At 39.3% G+C, this 18,782-nt stretch overlaps 1 protein-coding gene across 2 annotated transcripts in view; it reads right to left on the bottom strand.

The window, feature by feature from the left end:
- Window positions 1-21: 21 nt before the first annotated feature.
- LOC121296950 (cytospin-A-like) overlaps window positions 22-18,782 on the bottom strand; it is a 62,914-nt gene continuing 44,153 nt past the window's right edge. For both annotated transcript variants that reach the window (XM_041222911.1, XM_041222910.1), the window contains exons 13-16: window positions 17,466-17,568; window positions 5,318-5,434; window positions 2,385-2,444; window positions 22-577 (exon numbers count right to left, since the gene is read on the bottom strand). In XM_041222911.1, coding sequence (XP_041078845.1) covers window positions 488-577; window positions 2,385-2,444; window positions 5,318-5,434; window positions 17,466-17,568 — 370 coding nt within the window. In that variant the 3' untranslated portion in view covers window positions 22-487. The remainder of the gene's footprint in view (window positions 578-2,384; window positions 2,445-5,317; window positions 5,435-17,465; window positions 17,569-18,782) is intronic.

The raw sequence follows: 18,782 nt of genomic DNA, 5'->3' as shown, positions 1-18,782 counted from the left end.
CACCCCACCCCACCCCCCCTTGTAACGTGCTGTTGCACAGCTCAGTACCAGTCTGTATTCAATGCATGATTAGCTTCTCTACATGGTGCAGCCAGGCAGATTGTAGTATTAATGTAAAACCTTATTTCTTTGATCCCTGGAAAGCCTTTTACCTGCAATAAAAGAAATCAGAGGGTGTTTTGGTTTCCTTCACTAAAACTTAAAACTGCGATAATGTCCCTGCAGTTCTCCATTAACCAGTTGAATGAATATATTAGACAATATTCAGTACTGTGTGCCTCCCATGTGCAGCTGGTCAGTGCTGGTGGATGGGATTCCCAAAGCAGTCAGCTTATATCAAGAGGTGTTACTGGTTGTGGTGTCAGTTAGCTTTAATGCTGTTAAGCTGGGTATCCCTGCATGTTGCTGGGTGTCTGTTTGCAGCAGGTGATTTAGTGGTTGGTCGCTCTCAGAGACAGTCCTCTATTGGAGTCGAGACAGGGGGACATCATGTCTCAAAGTACTTGTAAAGAGCCGTGAGGTACGTCATGACACTCTGCCAGTCTGGTCGCTCGGTGCGGACCATTTCGTTGATGTCCTGTAATCGAATGAAGAGAAATTCAATTAGAAAAGACCAGGTCATTTGGAGACATGTGTACAGATGACCCAGTTTCATTGGATGAACAAAGGACTGAAATATTGTTCGTGCTTGTGGTGTCATTCTTGTCAGTTTGCTGTTTTCCTAACATGAGAAGACACCTGTAACAAAATAACCTCAACTGAAGTATTTGGACAACAGTTATAACTGAAAAACAAAATGTGCGACCAACTCTCAAAACAGGTTTACAATTGCTGCTATAAACACTTCCCAGTAAAATCTAGGTTTGTATACAGGGCGCATTTACCTTTACTGGAATCATTTTAAAAAGAGGTGCATAGGGTTAAAAAAAAAAAAAATAAATGAAGTTTTAACATTAAATAAACAGTACTCTGCACTTCATCAAAGCCGTTGAGGAAGTATCGCTTCGTTATTTGCAGGCAGTTCTGAAATAGATAAAGATCTTGTGGTCAATTAATAAATCAACAGACCTTTTAGTTTTTACTTCTATTTCAACTAAGGGTGTTAGTTAAGTAACTGAAAGCTCAGAAAAGCTACACATGTGGTCCCCAGGACCAGACTGGGGAAGCCCTGCTCTAAATGCTACACTTCACCTTCTACAGAGCGCAGTGGAACCACTGTAAACAACAGCGTAATCCCTGGCCATCTATTCCATTTAGCATCAGGCTGACTTATGGTTCCATATGCAGGAAGAGCAGTTGTAAAAGCAATACATCTTTCAACACCACTGTTTAATACCCTCCTCATGCAGGAACACTCAACAGCCTTGTGTCCTTTCTGAATATATTAACAATACTTCCCTCCTAAACGCATTATTTGACACCCTGGATTTCTCCGATATATATGACAACTGAAGTTATAGCTGTCACACTTTACTTCAATTAAATGTTGTTGTTGTACACCTCAAAACGTAACACATGTAAAACTTCATTTAGGATGGAATCCCATAATTTATTTTCCTCGCCCTCACACCGTGAAGAAGCTCTTGTTCGGAATATAAATATCAAAACTGAATAAAAAGCAAAGCAAATAACAAGTTATCAGAGTCAAATGCGGATATCTTATTGTGCTGTTAAACCAACTGATGATCCTAAGAGAAAATATAAATTTAAAAAGCAGCCTTTTATAACACCAACTGAAAAGGCAGCAGGTCAGAGCAATGTTCTGACTAAAAGCATACTTTAAAAAAAAAAAAAAAAAAAAAAAAAAGTGTATTTTACAATGAATCGAACATGCATGTTTTAAGTTGTATTCACAGGGTTTCATGAAGAGTCTGCAGTGTTTCTTGCTTTTGGGGGAAAAAAAAAAATCTGTTCTCAATACACTGATTATTGCCAATTACCAGTCTGTCACTCGATAGGAAACCGATGCAGTAGCTGAACGCTCCTCTTTAAAAATGACCACATCAAAATGTCCCACTTAAGTAAGTGCTGCTTCAGCTGCTGTGGGTAACTGCAAGTGCATTGCATGTCAAATACGTGGCATTTCAAAACACAGTAGAACCTCCAAGTTCTGAACAGAAAACTTACAAACTGACTGGTCAACCGAACACACACTGAGCCAGAAGCATGCAATCACTCAACCACGTGTGCAATGGAACCAGACAGGCACCCTTCTAAGTGGCAAGGCGGCAAAAGTACTGTGCCAGCAAACGGTGAGGTGTACACAGACACAAAGTACAGTCAGCGGTTTTCTGGTCGATACATTTGCTCTGTACAATGGTTACAACTTCCAAAGTGAAAGTCACAATAAAATACACTGCATTAGTAGTTGGTGTTTTTCTTACCAGCGTGGATTTGATGCCAACACTCTCTGCTGCTTGAAAGGCAAGTGTGAAATTTCTTCTCTGAAAGATAAAAAAAAGAACTTCCTTTATTTGGTACACAGTGTTTGAGGGGGTATTTTGCAACTAATTACCAGTAAATAAAGACGTTAACATGATCTCGCTTGGTTTAACTGCATAGTAACAGTGCTCAAAATGCAGCTAATTTAACCAGCCCTGTGTGTGGGGTGACCTGTAGAATCTCCCCCTTTAATCAATTAGGGTTCCTTTCTATGTGGTACTGTACATGCCATCAGTGTCTCAGACTATTTTTTTAAGTATCTCTCATCAAATGATAGTGTTTGTGCCAAAAGGACTTTATCCCACCCACATTTATATAAGCACACTCAGAGTTACACAGCCGCATCTCACCAAGAGACATTTTACAGCACAATATGTTTTCAAGTTCCCACAGAATGCTAAAATACTGGAAACTGTTGCATAATTCTACCACGCTTGTTCAATGAACTCCCATGAATCAAATCTGCTCACTTAACATTTTGTGAAATGTGTTGTTTTTTCAAACCCACATTTTTAAAAGGATTTCTGCCAGAACCAGGCAGAGAAAATAAAAATACCCAAATGAGGATTCTGTGTGGTCCAGTGGTTAAAGAAACAGGCTTGTAACTAGCAGGTCCTTGGTTCAAATCCCATCTCAGCCACTGACTCATTGTGTGACCCTGAACAAGTCACTTAACCTTCTTGTGCTTGGTCTTTCGAGTGAGATGTTCTTGTAAGTGACTCTGCAGCTGAATCATAGTTCACACACCCTAGTCTCGTATCTTGTAAAGCGCTTTGTGATGATGGTTGACTATGAAAGGCACGATATAAAGATTATTATTAATAAGAATAATAACACAGTGTAACAAATGTTTTTTTTGGTTCCTGGGTAGTAAGTGTTATTTCCTAATTGCTTATGCCTCAAAAGTATAGAAAATGGCTATTATTCCCCACAAACTTTGCTTTTGTGACCAGGACAGTGATTTTTTGAAATTCACCTATTTTCCAGAACATTCCAGATAGATTCAGTGCTGAGTAAACTTGGAGTAACTTCTAGAACTTTCTAGAACTTTCCAGTAATATAAATAGTAGTATAAATACAGGGGCCTTAAGCCCACCAGTTCAGTTTAGTTCCAGCTGCCTAAGTGGATACATATCTGCATTTTTCTGAGATGGCATCAAGAGGCTGCAATGGTGGCATTCCTGATGGGTCTCCAAGGCGGTTTTACCAAGTTTCCCTGCCATCTTTGCCCATAAAATTGCGCACTACCACAGGCGGGACTGGCCACAGCGGACCGAGTTCTCTGTGGGGAGGAACAACGTCAAGTGGGAGCCACTGGTGGACCCCTGGAAGGTGCTGATGCCACCACTGCACATCAAATTGGGCCTTATGAAACAATTTGTCAGAGCTCTAGATAAGGAGTCGGCAGCCTTCAAGTACCTTCAAGACTTCTTCCCTAAGCTGTCTGAGGCAAAGGTCAAAGCCGGTGTCTTCGTCGGACCACAGATAAAGAAGATCCTGGAGTGCAATGAATTCCCCAAGAAGCTCACTAGTAAGGAGAAAGCGGCTTGGAACAGCTTTGTTGCAGTGGTTTGGGGCTTCCTGGGCAATCACAAGGCCGAAAACTATGTGGAGCTGGTTGAGACTCTGGTGAAGAACTACGGCACAGTGGGCTGTAGGATGTCCCTCAAAGTCCATATCCTTGATGCTCATCTTGATAAATTCAAGGAGAACATGGGAGCGTACTCTGAGGAGCAAGGCAAGCGCTTCCACCAGGATATACTAGACTTTGAACGCCGCTACCAAGGACAGTATAACGAGAACATGATGGGAGACTACATTTGGGGGCTGATTCGTGAAAGTGATTTACAGTATAATCGTAAATCTCGAAAAACTACTCACTTCTAAATCTTTTGTAGTCATTTTTGTATTACGTTAGTATAAATACATGTTAATTTGGATTCATATGTTGTCTTTTTCTGACTATGTGAACGAAAAGACCGTTTTCTCATTGGAAATAGGTAAATTTCAAAATATCACTGTCCTGGTCACAAAAGCAAAGTTTGTGGGGAATAATAGCCATTTTCTATACTTTTGAGGCATAAGCAATTAGGAAATAACACTTACTACCCAGGAACAAAAATTGTGTTACATAGTGTAATAATAATAATAGTGCCACACTAAGATGCATTTGCCTGTGATTTGCTTGGGTGACTTACAGTGGTGATGAGAAAGGGATTTCAAAACTCTTTCTCTTTTTGTTACAGCCAAGGCTCCAAGAACATGGACAAACCTGGGAAAAGCAATCCTTTGCTTACTATCAGCTGCGCCTTTACCAAGTCATCTGAGAGACAGAGATTCTTTGTCTTGGTTTAAGAGGGAACTGTAAGTTTGTTCAGAGACATGCCTTGTATGTAACAAGTAAAATGCATGGTTTTGTTAACTTTCTGCTTGTTCATTAAATGTTGGGTCAGACTGAAAACACAACTAACAAAAAACATACTTCCTCTGCCCTTTCTGTACATACACAGTTACAGCCATCAGTGCCATGGAAAAGGAGATCACAATGACCTACAAACCACCATGTACAATTCCTAGAACAAGATATTTGTCTAGGCAACATCAACTAAAAAAATGTCCTAAGCAAGTTCTCACAGCGGGATCAGTAGTTTAATTGGCACACTTCCATCACGATGGATGGACAGGAATTTCTTCTACCCCCAGACTCTCATACTCTCAATAACTTGGTAAACAATATCCTAACCAAGTCTCATCACATCTGGGCGAGCGAGTCAACTCTATCCCCATCGCAAAGGCATAATAATATCTCTACAGCCAAGCTTGCAAGAGCAGGAGTTTGAGCACAGTGTGTTTCTGCAGGCACTGCAGTACTTGCCTTGTCTTGGTTGTTGAGTTCCTGGTAAGGGATGTGGGCCGGCAGGTAGGTGTGCAGGACCGCGCAGAACGCCAGACCGTCGTTCCAGCTGCTGCTGAAGTTTGTGATGTCGATGTTCTGGAATGGAAACAGAGACGTCAGGTTCAGCGCAATTCAAGGGACTTTTTTTTTATTAATTCATATTTTGGTTTGTTAATAACAATTTCTTTTTTAAGCAGTCAGTGTTCCATAAACTGACATGCTGCCAAATCCCTCCTATCTCTATTGCAGACAAGATTTGATTAGTTATACTGCTTCCATTTAATAAGGTGTATTAGGCCTTACACCCCAGTCCTGCTAAGAATGACATGCCAGCTCCAGTTGGCTGGCATGTCTCAGAGTGCACGTGTGTCAATGTTCACATCGATTATTTAAAATCAGCTGTAGGGGCTTCTGAAACAATGGGAAACACTTTTCCAAGACACAATAAAGTCCTAATATCCATATGGAGGCTGCATGGTCCAGTGATTAAAGAAACTGGCTTGTAACCAGGAGGTACCGGGTTCAAATCCCAGCTCAACCACTGATTCATTGTGTGACCCCAAGCAACTCACTTAACCTCCTTGTGCTCTGTCTTTGGGGCGAGACATTGTTTTAAGTGACTCTGGAGCTGATGCACAGTTCACACACCATAGTCTCATATCTTGTAAAGCGCTTTGTGATGGTTGTCCACTATGAAAGGAGCAATATAAAAATAAAGATTATTATTATTTTTATTATTATAATATCATGGGCACATTCACTAGCCTTAACCTACATATTTGAGAGTGCCCTCTTCTGGGGAAACCGAGTACTTTACCACCAAGCTATTCTCTTGACTGTTTCAACACAATATACTAATGATTTGTAAGTTTGTAAGTGCACCTACAATAGAAAACCCAACACATCATTACCCAAATATAGAAAATGAAGAGCAATTTCCTACACCGAGCTTTATGGAAGTAAACAAAACACACCGGGGCAACAGCACAGGAAAGTTGCTTCACTATTTTTTTTTTTAAATGGACCAGCCCGCAGCGCATTCGAGACACAGGCTGCTTATCACATCATGGCTTTGACTTTCTGAGCACCCTGCACAGAAGCGGACCCCGATGCTGTTGGTTCTGCAATACTGTAGCTCAGCTTCAAAACAGAGTGGGGATCTTTTATCGAATAACACAATCAATGGCTTTTTGTGGCTTGATTTGAACCAGCAATAGGGGCGTTTGTTTTACTTAAAAGTAGTGTTTTATTTAAAAGTAGTCTGGGATGAAACATAGAGACAGCAGGTGAGTAAGAGAGCTGAGGGCAACACTCCAACTCTGGCAGCTTCAGACAGCTGAAGAAGTCAGTGCCCGACGCTGCACTATAGCTGTACACGGAGGGTAATGAATTCCTGAAGCAGTGCTCCTCTGCTCTCACTCTCCCTCTCTATGGGTTAGAACAGCAGCCTAGTCAGGATGAATGACCTCCTTGCACAGTCAGACTCACTCCAGAGAGAGCACCAAGAAAGGATGCATGATCTGAAGATCACGTTCAGCTTGAGTAACGTCTAGACAGAATCTGATAAAGGAGAAAATGAATATATACCTAACCCTGTTTGACAGGGCATCTTATTTACAGTTACTTTTGCCCAAATATCATTTCTGGAGACTTCCACTTAATTGGTAAGTATGCAAGAATTCATTAAAGGTGTTGGTGACAAACTTCATTTTAAAGGCTGAAACAATTTTCCCCCAAAGCTTGACAAAAATATTATCTATTTCTTTTTTAATACCTTCAGTGTGCTTCATCTGCTAAAGCACATTAAAACCCCATCAGAAACCTCATAACTCTTATCCACCAATCAGGAAGCTTCACTGTAAGGTACTACTTAAAAAAAAAAAAAAAAAAAAAGAAAAAAAAAAAAAAAACCGGAATTGAGATTTTTAAATGTTTACATTTAAATGTTTAAAAAAAAAAAATTAGAAGCAAAGTTTTGCAGTTTCGAATGGCAATAAAACCCAAACAATTATTACCTTAGAGCTTGTCTTTACAGACGTGACTTTGCTAATGGCATGGGTTTTAACTTCTAATCAGGAGTCTACTGCTTAAGTAACTAATGCAAGCCTTGGATCTGTACAAAACTTGGTGTGGAAGGTAACTGCAGGTGACCTTGCTGATTCATGTCATTACTGTTGCTTGATTTTGAACAGACAATCATGTTAAATGTGAAACAGCTAATCTGTCCTCACTCCCAATTCAATGCAAAGCTGAAAACTCAGACCGATATCATGGTGCAGTTACTGCAGTTTGGGCTGGAGGGGGATGTAGAAAATGTGACAGATATTCAGCTAAATCAGCTGGCAGCCCCTGGGCAAAATAAACTTGCATGTACTTGTATAGTATAAAAAAAAAAAAAAAAAAAAAAACAGTGTACAATACCTCCGCCTTGACCCAGGTTGCACCTCTATAAATGCTTTAAATCTACGTGCCTGGACTCACAAGCCAGTGTGAGGGCTGCTTGATATTCAGGAGGGTTGTGCTCGTATCGGAAGCAGCTTTGTCTGGCCCTATGTGGGAATAACCTCAGATGGGGAAGAAGAATAGCACGACCCTCAATTGGAGTCAGGAAACGGAGGATGCAGCCAAAGCTGGATTCTATCCAGTTAATTTTAAAAGGGCCCTAGTTTAACTTCAGCTCACATTCATTAATTAAAAACTCCAGCCACAACCCCTTCCACACAAACACTTCCAAAGCCCTGGTCTCCAGTGGCTAACAGGGTCAAACAAAAAAGCTGCTTCTGAGAAAGGGAAAGGACAGTATTCCTCCAATAGTAAATTAATGCCATATTGTTGCTGGCCTTTCAAAACACACACACACACACACACGAGTTAAACAAGGAAAGACAATCGTGATACATCAGTTCCACACGTAGTAGCAATGCCCTTTTGTCACAGACAAGTTCACACAGCATTGAGAGAGTGAGAGACAGACAGAGAAAGACACAGAGACATTAAAAGGCTGTTTTCAAGAAACCACACAGTCTCTCTCGTTCATATTACATCATGAGAATATTCTCCACGGCTCCCGCATACCCAGTAAAAACAAGGACAGCTTTGTATGCAGGTGGATTATCACAGCTAAAACAAACAACTCAGACACAAATATATATATATATAGAAAAACACTGCAAGGAGAAGAAAAGTTAAGATTCACAGGGTTAGCACCATAACTTGTATTAAGGCTGCAATATTCACTGTCAGTGAAGTATCATTTTTATTTATAATTCTGCCTAAAAGCTACAGTAATAACATGTATTGTCTTAGTCATAGCTCTACTAAAATGAATGCAACAAGTTTATTATAAAATTCAGTGTAAACTGATTACTGTATTTCTTTTTTTTATATTTGTGGAGTGAACTGTCAGCGACACAGAATGCAAGCCTTCTTTTACTAGCAGTCAAGCGACTGCAGTGGGATAGACAACTTATTGGTTCATCAAGTTATTTACGTTTTTTAAAACGTTTTCGGCAAGTGAAGAATTGAATTTTTTATTTTTAATACAAATTCTAGATGTGTAATAAGCATTTGGAAGCTTAAAGTACTTCTAACAGCATACCTCTTCAACACATTTTTTTAATGGTTTTGCTGTACGTATTTGGAGCCTGTGCCAAAAAAAAAAAAAAAATTATATATATTTCAGTCAGGATAGCAGATTTGCACGGGGTACTCCTGGGTACCATGTTAAAGGATTGCATGCTTTTTCGACTGCTCCATGCAGTTCAGTGTGGAAGGGGTTGGGTAAGGGAAAAGTTCAAGGGGAAATTATACATCCATCAGCCAGTACAACAGAAAGGAAATGAAATAAGATGGTAGGAAACAATTAAGAAGACCTGCACCAGCTTGCTGGCTGATTAATATTAGAGGAAGGGGAGCTTTGCAGATACAGTATTAGGAAAACGATCTAGCACACAAGTCTCAGAAACCAATAGCCACACACATTTCCCTCTGACCGAGAAAGGCCTGTATCTACATCAGCGAGTCAAACCCTCACGCTGTTGCTACAGCAGGGGGTTATAAATTGCATTTTCCAGCACGTGGTGCATTTGTTATATACAGCTCACACTCAATATGACTAAGGCAACAATCTTCTCAAACATACACAAACTATTTTTTTAAAAAACATGTACGGGATTCTACATCTTAAAAGTGACTTTGGAATAAAGACCCCCTCCCCTCCCTCTGTTTCTCGGCTATAACCAATTTATGCAAGTTCTTGTGATTTTTTTTTTTTTTTTTTTTTTTTTTTTTTTTTTAAGAGTGTAAACTTTGTGCATGTTCAAACCCATCAATATGGGTTAAATCACTACGTAGTGGGTGTCCTGTGAATTTAGGAATACCCGGATGTCCTGATGTTTATCAAGTCCCAAACGTAACCCGGTAGCTTTCTCATTTTTTATTTAGGCAGGTAGTTTATTCACAACTAAATGGTTCACTGCAGGTCGAGACAGCTCTCTTGGACTGGAAAAAAAAACAAAAAAAAAAAAAAAAACACACCTTACAGTAGCAAATGAACATGTTGGCAACTTATAAGCTTCTAGCTTAGCTAATTGTCTTGCAACGATCATACAGGCTAAAACCTAATTATTATAACCCCAAATCTTTCATGTTCTTGTTCAAATGAAGTAGAAATGTCTAGTCTGTACCTTTTGCTGGAATTTGTACCCTCCACACCTTGTTCATTTTCAAAGCGCTGCACAGAATGAGTCCCGCAACCATTGCAGGCCCTTACGCTTTGCATTAAAAACACATAATTGTTAACAGAAAAACAAACACAGTCTTGCTTTGTTCTCTCAAAGCAAAGGGCAGTCTTGCTGAAGCTAACCTCACAAAATACACAAGCTTTACTTATTAACCCATAAAGGTGTTTTTTTTTTTTTTCCCCCATCAATAAAAATCATTACAAATCCATCTTTCAAGGTTGACCAGTCAGTAACCCAAAACAGAAATAGCTTCGACAACAAACTACAGATCATTTATTTTGGTTCTCCTGTACCAAACCAGCATTTAGGATCAATAGAAAACACGTATATGAAGTATGCAATCATTACCCCAAGAAGCAGCTTCTTCACAATGCTGACAAGGGTCTTTTTTCATAGCAACACATGCATAGAGAAATAGTGAGTTAGAAAAAAAAAAAAGTATAATTAAATTAACATTGATTTTTCTATTGATTAATTCTATTGATTGGTCATCAGGAATTCCCAAATGACACACAGGACTGTCTCAGGAGACACCGTCACAAAGGAAGTAGTACAGGTGAGAAAGAAAGTGTAATCCAAGTGTAATCCAACTGTGCTGTCTATCAGGCATAGCCTGAAAATAAACTTAGAAAGCTGCATTTTACCAGATGAATATTTTACAAACACCTGATCCCTAACACACTCTTTCTAATGAAGAGATATGCACAAGCAGTGCAAGTTAGTATACTTGCTTGCTCATGCAGTGATTCAGAAGCAAGGGCTTTGCATTATTTCTTTTTTTACATTCCTTACAGAGTTTAACCTTAGGTATTAACATGTCCTATTGAAAATGACTGAAGTGCAAATAAAGTAGCTTACAATTAAACTTGTAAATGCCATAAAGGACAACACACACACACACACAATAGACAGCAGCCACTGAGCAGACCATCACTCAGCATTCACCTCCAGTGGGATTGTAAAAACAGGAAACTGGCATCAGCAAGCCAGTGAATAAAGAACAGAGCAGGAGCATATTGTGGTTAATATATAATTTGCTTGCAAGTGGATGCATACGGTAGAAGGTGAAAAAACCATCCGAGTTTGAATAAAACAACAAGCTTGTGTACAGTCATCATGTCAGAAACTAGTTTGTCCGTCTCCACTGTGCCCGATTCTCCTTTATTGGCAAAAAATTAATAAAAAATGGTGGGTTGGTCAGGGGGCTAGGCAGTGCAGAGCGCTGATGCATTATCTTTTTTTTTTTCTTGTTTCTATGTAGGGTAGCCTACATGCATTTGAGGGATATATAGCTATCTGTCTGTCTGTCTGTCTAAAACAAATCAGTAGGATTTTAATAATGAAAAATTAGGCTGCAGCTTTTTTTTTTTTTTTTTTTTTTTTCTTGATCAGCTTTCCTTCCGATTTGGGCCTGTCCTCCAGCCCTGACAGATTTATGCAGTCCAGCCAAACTCAACGGATGAATTTCAGACCAGACAGAAACCACCTGACATCTCATCATCTCTTCCTTGCACCGGGATTGCTTTGTGTTTTTAGGAGACAGACTGTATTTACAGCTTCAACTGCACTGTGAGCTTACTAGACAGTTCAACTGGGAAGTGGTGATTGACTTTGACTCATGGGAAGTTGGAACAGACGAAAGCTGGAAAGTAGCAACCTATAGTATGGTATTATTTACTTGTGTTTTGATCATCAGAAAATAAACTTTCAGTGCAGCAGACAGTGCTCTACAGTAGCGTGGAACATTATTACACCACCTCACTGCTTCTGTCATTCTGATTTGTGCATATGAAATCAAACCACTAACTGAAAACTGTGGAATATTGTTAAAATAGGCAAATTAGTGATTGTCTAAAATTAACTGATGGCAAATAGGCCACACATGCAATTCATTTAAAATGCTAAGAGAAAAGGAACACAGCCACAAATGGTAAAATGCATAAGACTTTTTAGAAGTTGTTTAAAGCCCAAAGTTGTCTAAAATTTTCACACGAGTGCCTATTGTTTAGATGTCCCCGATTACTAACTGAAAATTGAAATTCTCACATCATTTTCATGCAGGTAGGTATATAAAAGGATATAAAATGACAAAATCTTGGGGTATGCATTAATTTCAACACTACTGTTTATGGTGGCTATCTGGTTAAAAAAAAAATTTTAGTTAAGAAGAGAGTCAGGGAAATCTCGTAACTCAAACGTTGTGTTGTTTTTCTTTTTTTTTTTTTTTTTTTTAACCCTTCCCCACTCGGAGAGTGAATTTCTTGCGCTTTCTGTAATGCACTTCAAACACTGAGCTATTGAGGCACAAATCTTTCTTCAGTGCCAACCTACATCGCTTTTACAACCATTACTTGTGTCAAAAAAACCTGCAGTACTCCATTCTCGCACTTTATGGCTTTTTTCTTTAAAAACAACCTAAATGCTTTCCGCAAGGTCCATTCTGTTTATAGCCTTGCATTTCTTGATTTACTCAATCATCAAACGCCTCTGACTTGTTCTGTCCTCAGAACATCAATCCTCATGGTTTATAAGCAAACTCTGAACTTCAATCTCTCTTGCTACTTCGTAATGAAACATTTACTGGAGTAGACTCCTCTGCATGCAGTATTATAAAGAGCAACTAGGGGCTGTAGAATATGTAAGAATAGGCATTCATCATTCAGTATCCCAGCTTGGCTGCTTCAATCCCCACTGTTTTTTCAAACAGAGCCCGACTTCCTTAATAAACGCTGGCTTGCAGACTGTGCGTCACTTCTTAGATTCTGCTGTAATGACAGGCAGCATTCTTCAGGGGCATGAGGCCTCAACTCCTGGGTTCATTTAATAAAACCATCACCCTGGTGGTGGTTTTTTTTTTTGCCCAGTGTAACATGTGCAATGGGACTGCTTCTACTTCTCTCTGACTGACTGGGATGCAGAGCAGCTGTTGAGCTTTCTTCTACTTTCTTTAGTGTTCACAAGCAGGACTGCTTACTGTATAAGAGCTGGTAAAGTAGTCATGTTACGTTTCTGGGAACCATTTCTCAGCAGCTTTTGGAAGCAAAAAAAAAAAAAAAATTGCTGTATTTCCTACAATATATCACAGGAACTCGCTCAAGCAAATCACGGGACAAGCTAAAAACAGTTCATCACACAAAGCTGTTGATGTCTTTTTCAAACGTTTGTTATAAATAAAATTTCAACATGAGTTTCCTAAAATAAGGAAACGTGGTGCACAAGGCATTTTAATCATGGTTGAGTAACTAATGACCTCATCCAGTAGGTGGGAGGAAAGGGACTGGAGACAAATAGAGGGAAGAGGATGATTGCAGAGGACAATGACATCGAAAGTGTGTAACAGATTCACACAGTAACCCAAACCCTGAACGCAGGTGTTGAGCGAGCTGTAAAACTGCATGGAGATGAATGTGCACAATGAATTGCACACAAGTAGGCAATTATTTAATAAGATAAAAGAGGATGACCACGTGATAACCACGCACTACTCTACTGGCTACATCTCTTAAGATTTACCTCCATTTTATGACTACATTTTCAGTTGCTTGCATTTCTTTGTGGCCCGAATGCACACCTTTGCAAAGATCCCGCCAGGCACCCAACTGGGATTCAAAGCCTTGGGGTCGATGCACAAAACAGATCATTCAAACATCCATCATCTGTAGAATAAAAAACAAACAAGCTCCTGCTGACAAACTCTGGCAGCTATACAGAAAATCAAAGCTGGAATGGAAGCAGGTAATGTCTCGCTGAATACTGTATGCAGGATAATTTACAGCTGCAAGCCCAGGAAATCCACCTACTTCAGTGGACTCTTATCATGGCAAAAAGCATGTGCTTCATGCAACATCATGGTTATTGAGCTTATAATGGATTGTATTAACAATGAAAGCTGGGCAGAGAATACCAGGAATTTTAAACCAAAGTGCATCATAATTTGCACAAATTACTCACTATTGTTAGAAAAGATGAGTACTTTAAAACACCACGAAAGGGATGCTTGCTTTCTTGCCAGCCTTTGACTTTCAACATTTCTTTGGTCGGTGATATGGCAGCAAGAAGGGACCCAACTTTCTTCTCCCAAGGACAGAGTTTTCTCCTTTTATTTTGTAACCTCAGTGTCTCCTTACAGAAATGGTGTGTAATTACTCTTTGTAGTACCATACTTTGGAAATGGACCCCTGTAGTGACTGCACAAGAAGGCCAGAATCCATTGAGAAGGCATTACATTCACAGACTATACACTAGGGGCAAGGAATGCTAGAAGATGTGTTGCATTTGCAAAACTCAACTCAACCCAACAAAGGCTGTCTTTCCCAGCCAGTATAGGGACAGACACCCATGGGAAATCGACATCCATTCTCAAACAGTTTCCCCAGAGTAAACATCCAAATAAACACACCAGAGGCAAGAGAGCTGGAGCAGGAACTACTTGTCAAAACAAGGACTAAGCCACCTCATAAAAGCATCTGAAGGGCTGTATTTGCAGAATTAAACCACTACATGTAGACGTAACTTTATCATAACAATATAGTTAGAAAAACAGGTACATGCCAGTTAAAAACGCTCCAAAAAATTAAATAGAAGCCTGTCCTCAAAAGAGGACAATGACACTTAATGGGTTAAATGGAGTGGTAGCTATTATTAACCTTCCATCTGCTGAACAGGTGTAAAAATCCCTTAGGCTTCCTTTGTTACAAATTGTTTACGTGCAGAACCTAGCGTACAGTTCCTGATAAGAGTTACACGCTGAAAACAAGGAAGATTAGCATATTACAACAAATCAGTGATGAGGATATTCAAATGAGCCATTATTTGCGAACTAGCTTTTTATAACAAAGGCTAGTAAGACTTTGAGAGTCAGATGTACAATTACGAGTCTTCAGTTTTGCCCTGGGTCTCCGGAGTGTATACCAAATGACTTGGAAATTAAACAGAGAACTGATCCAGTTCTAGAATACCTGATGCACAACAAAGAACAGAAGTCATTTTCATATTTGTAGTGGTGCAACAATTAAAATCGATGTACTGATTATTGATCATCTGTCTTTAAAATTCCACAAGGTTCGATTACATATTAGTGAATCGATACATCAAATTACAACCCAGTTTGAAGTCTCCTGTTGCCAGTTTGCATTAAAACCTTCTTTTAGTGCTAGGACGGTAGACAAACAAATGTCAACCCGTTGCTAGGATACACACTTTAGGCCTGCATTTTTTATTTTTATTTTTTTTTTTTTTACACCAAAAAACCGACAAGAACACATACACCTTTTAGGTTGTGCGCACTCATTTCAAAAGAATACCAATATTAAATCCACTGATTATCTTATTTTTTTTCAAAGCATGTTGTGTTTTTATTATATGGCAATATTATACAAAAAGAAGATCAATTTAGTACAGTAGTTAAAATTAGTCAGGATTTATATGATTCATTAAAATGTTTCGCTTTGCTTTGGACATAAAATGTTCACAGTAACGAACAACCATAGTTCAGATAGAAATGACTTCTGTTAAAATACAGTATTTTTTATTATTACAATGTGAAAGAGATATCTGATGTAGACGCACGCATATTCTTTTCAGTTGTTAATTCAAAGTCTTTTGTATTTCTTTTTTATAATCGGAAGTGTTCTAATTTGAATATAGTTGTGCCTTTTTGTTTAACTATTATGTGCAACAGTGTTTGTAGTTACTGAATCTTCTGTTAAATAAAAAAAAAAAAAGTTCTTTATTTTGAAAAATAAAACGTCAATGCATCGATTATCGTTTATTGCACCACTAATTATTCGTCAACAAGTGCTGTTCAAGAACGTAGCAGTTTCTACTGTATGGTACTACAGAGCTGAAGAAATACAAAAAAGACAACGGGCTAGATTCACACAATCTTTGTGAGTGTTTGAAGTTACTGTATGGATGTGGACCAACATGGGACTAGAGGGCTACTTAGCATTGCACCTGCACAATCCTTTCACAGAGAATAAAATCTATTAGAAATATACTGATTAAGGACTCAATCAAAAATGATTTACAGAACACCAGGCATGAAAACCAAGTCTAAATTAGTTTATTTTAGGACAAGCTCAATAGGGCAGTAATAAATGGATGAAATGCTGTACCCTATTAGCTCATAGCAGTAACACAGTAATTTAAAAAAGGGAGGGGAAGAGTCACTTGCTTGGTTTGTTAAATAATTTCTGTTTATTTTATTGTTTCTGAAATGTGGCCCTTTTTCCTGGTAACCATATTATAGTCAATAGTCACCATGGTGAATATACTGAACTACACAGCGTCCAACAGATTGAAATTGATTGAGTAGACAGCAGACTTGTACGGATTTATTTAAAAAAAGATGTTCTGTACTCGGCATTTTAGTGACAGAAAGTGTCTTTTTGACGAAACGTTTCATTAAAAGTTTTGTTTCTCGCTCCGTAGGTCATGTCACTTAGGCATAAGGAACAGCTTTATGTCTGCTTCCCGGAAAATACGACTGATAGGATTCAATTTAAAAAGCTCTCTGAAGTACAAGCTTTGCCACTGTTGAAAGGTAGGTGATTCCACTGCAGCCTGTTAATCAGTGCTAGCTTTCATTAGGACATCTCCGTTAGCTCCGAGTTAGGGGATTGAGCTAGCATGCTAGCCTGCCCTCTAAAGGCAAAACAGTACAGAGCGGCACCTATCAGAACAGTCACCACCTTTCACCACTGTAGAGCGACAGGGTGAGTTCCGGCTTAGTAAATATAATAGAATGGAATATAATAGAATGGAACTCAGCTTTCCAAATCCAGCATGGAGATGCATACACTTCCCTAACAGGGTTTGCCCAAAGTGTTCATTCTCTGTGAACTTCATTAGAATTAAGAGACTTTGTTACAAATTAGTGTAGCTACCCAAACCACCTCAGAACACGCCTGTAGGACAGAAATGGCATGGGGTCAGTTCAGTACTGAAGTGTGCCGGCTTGCTGAGCTGCGAGAGGAAGCTCTTATGGCACTCGCCTGCACCTGCTAACTGTAGCCAGAACCAAGATTATACAGCAGACAGACTAGACTATTTAGGCTTTGCTAGATTCATACTGGATATAATAGATAGCTGATTAAGAAATCACTACATCAATATTATAAGGGCAAGTGTAAAAACATTGCTGTAGGCAAGGAAAGACACAGAACAGTCACAACGAAAATGATACCTTTCAAAACATTCTCTCGGACAAAACAACAAACTATACTACTTGTACAGCGAATCAGGGTATCTTTAATTTAATTGCCAATGGTTCAGACCAGGAAGCGTGTTTGGAACAATGCACATTTGCAATGAATGTTATCTGTGTTTTATTTATTTTTTATCCATGGTGGGTGGAAAGAAGGGTTCATTAGCCAGCCTCCTACCTGGTATCCTTCGGTTTTCTTCTGGCACCACTTGAGCAGAGCGTTCCTCTTGGAGCCCCCATACTCCCGGGCCAGCGCTGACAGTGGGTCCTTCCTCTCCTCCCTTACAGGGGAAAACAAGATCAGCAGCTGAACTTGGGAAGGGAACATTTACTGCTAGACAAGTAAGCTGGTAGCACACTGTACATCCCCCCACCATGGCTGACACAAAGCTCAGTGTCATGATTAGATAACTTTCATCCTATTCCTGTTACAATGTGTGACACAAGGCCAGGTGGGCAGGTTCCTCAGTATATCCACTGATTGTGATACTTCCAAACCCTAAAAAAAATTGCAACATAATTTCATGTCAATTGACTAAATGATTCTCTAGACAGAAGCGGTTTTGAGAGATTCCACCCCCATGAAGAGTGCCTTTTCATACATTCAGAAAGGAGAGTTTTGACAGTCAGTCTCTGCAGCATCATCAGATCTGTCATGTTTTTTGTAATTTTTTCATCATCTCGGAAATATGACAAGACTAATTTGATCATCGTCTGCCTGGGTCACAATCAATCACCAACCATAACAACGTATCAGTGGGTAACAGCAGCCTTGCTCTGCGGTCCAATTAACATCCCCTTGTGTATTCTGTTGCCTAATTAAAACAGTGTGTGCCTAACTCCATAAACTTCAAGAAAGAAAGCAAGCAAGCAACTTAATATGTTCTTACATATTATTACTCCTTTCTTTTTTAATGGTTGGGTTCTGCTCTTTAAAAGTAACAGCAGCCCTCAAAATCTATGCTCAAAGTTACGTAGCCCAAAATGTATTCTACAAAGCCCACGAGACATCAGCTAACTTTCAGCAACCTCTTCTGGCCACCTGCCATACTGTAGAATACACTTTTTAAGCAATGTTCAGTTTCTTTTGGTATAAGCTAGTGGTCTAAATGACCTGTAATGCTGGGTTTTCGTTAGCTTGAAACAGTAAGGACACATAGATGGTTAGATGGTACAGTATCCCCGGATGAGGAGTTTGACAGGAAAGTGACTCCAATAGACGAAAACCAACAAAAAGGATAGGTCTGTTGTTCTGTGTGCCTTCACAGCCCACTCGAAGCGAATAAAATGCTTGAATGACTTAAGAGGAACGGAAGGAAGGGGTGAAAATAAGAGAGCACTGACTAAAAGAACCAGAAAAAAAAAAAGTGAGTCAGTTCAGTTTAGATAAAGACTGCTTTACCTGCTTCCATGCGACTTACTGTACAACATAGCTGACTGCATTTAATGGAAGGGTTTCCAAACACGATATTTGGTAATTACAACAGCTTTAAAA

Source organism: Polyodon spathula, chromosome 22 (assembly GCF_017654505.1).
Source record: "Polyodon spathula isolate WHYD16114869_AA chromosome 22, ASM1765450v1, whole genome shotgun sequence".
NCBI classification, from domain to species: Eukaryota; Metazoa; Chordata; class Actinopteri; order Acipenseriformes; family Polyodontidae; genus Polyodon; species Polyodon spathula.
The sequence above is the reverse complement of the archived record's forward strand: the minus strand, read 5'-3'. Positions and strand labels throughout refer to the sequence as shown.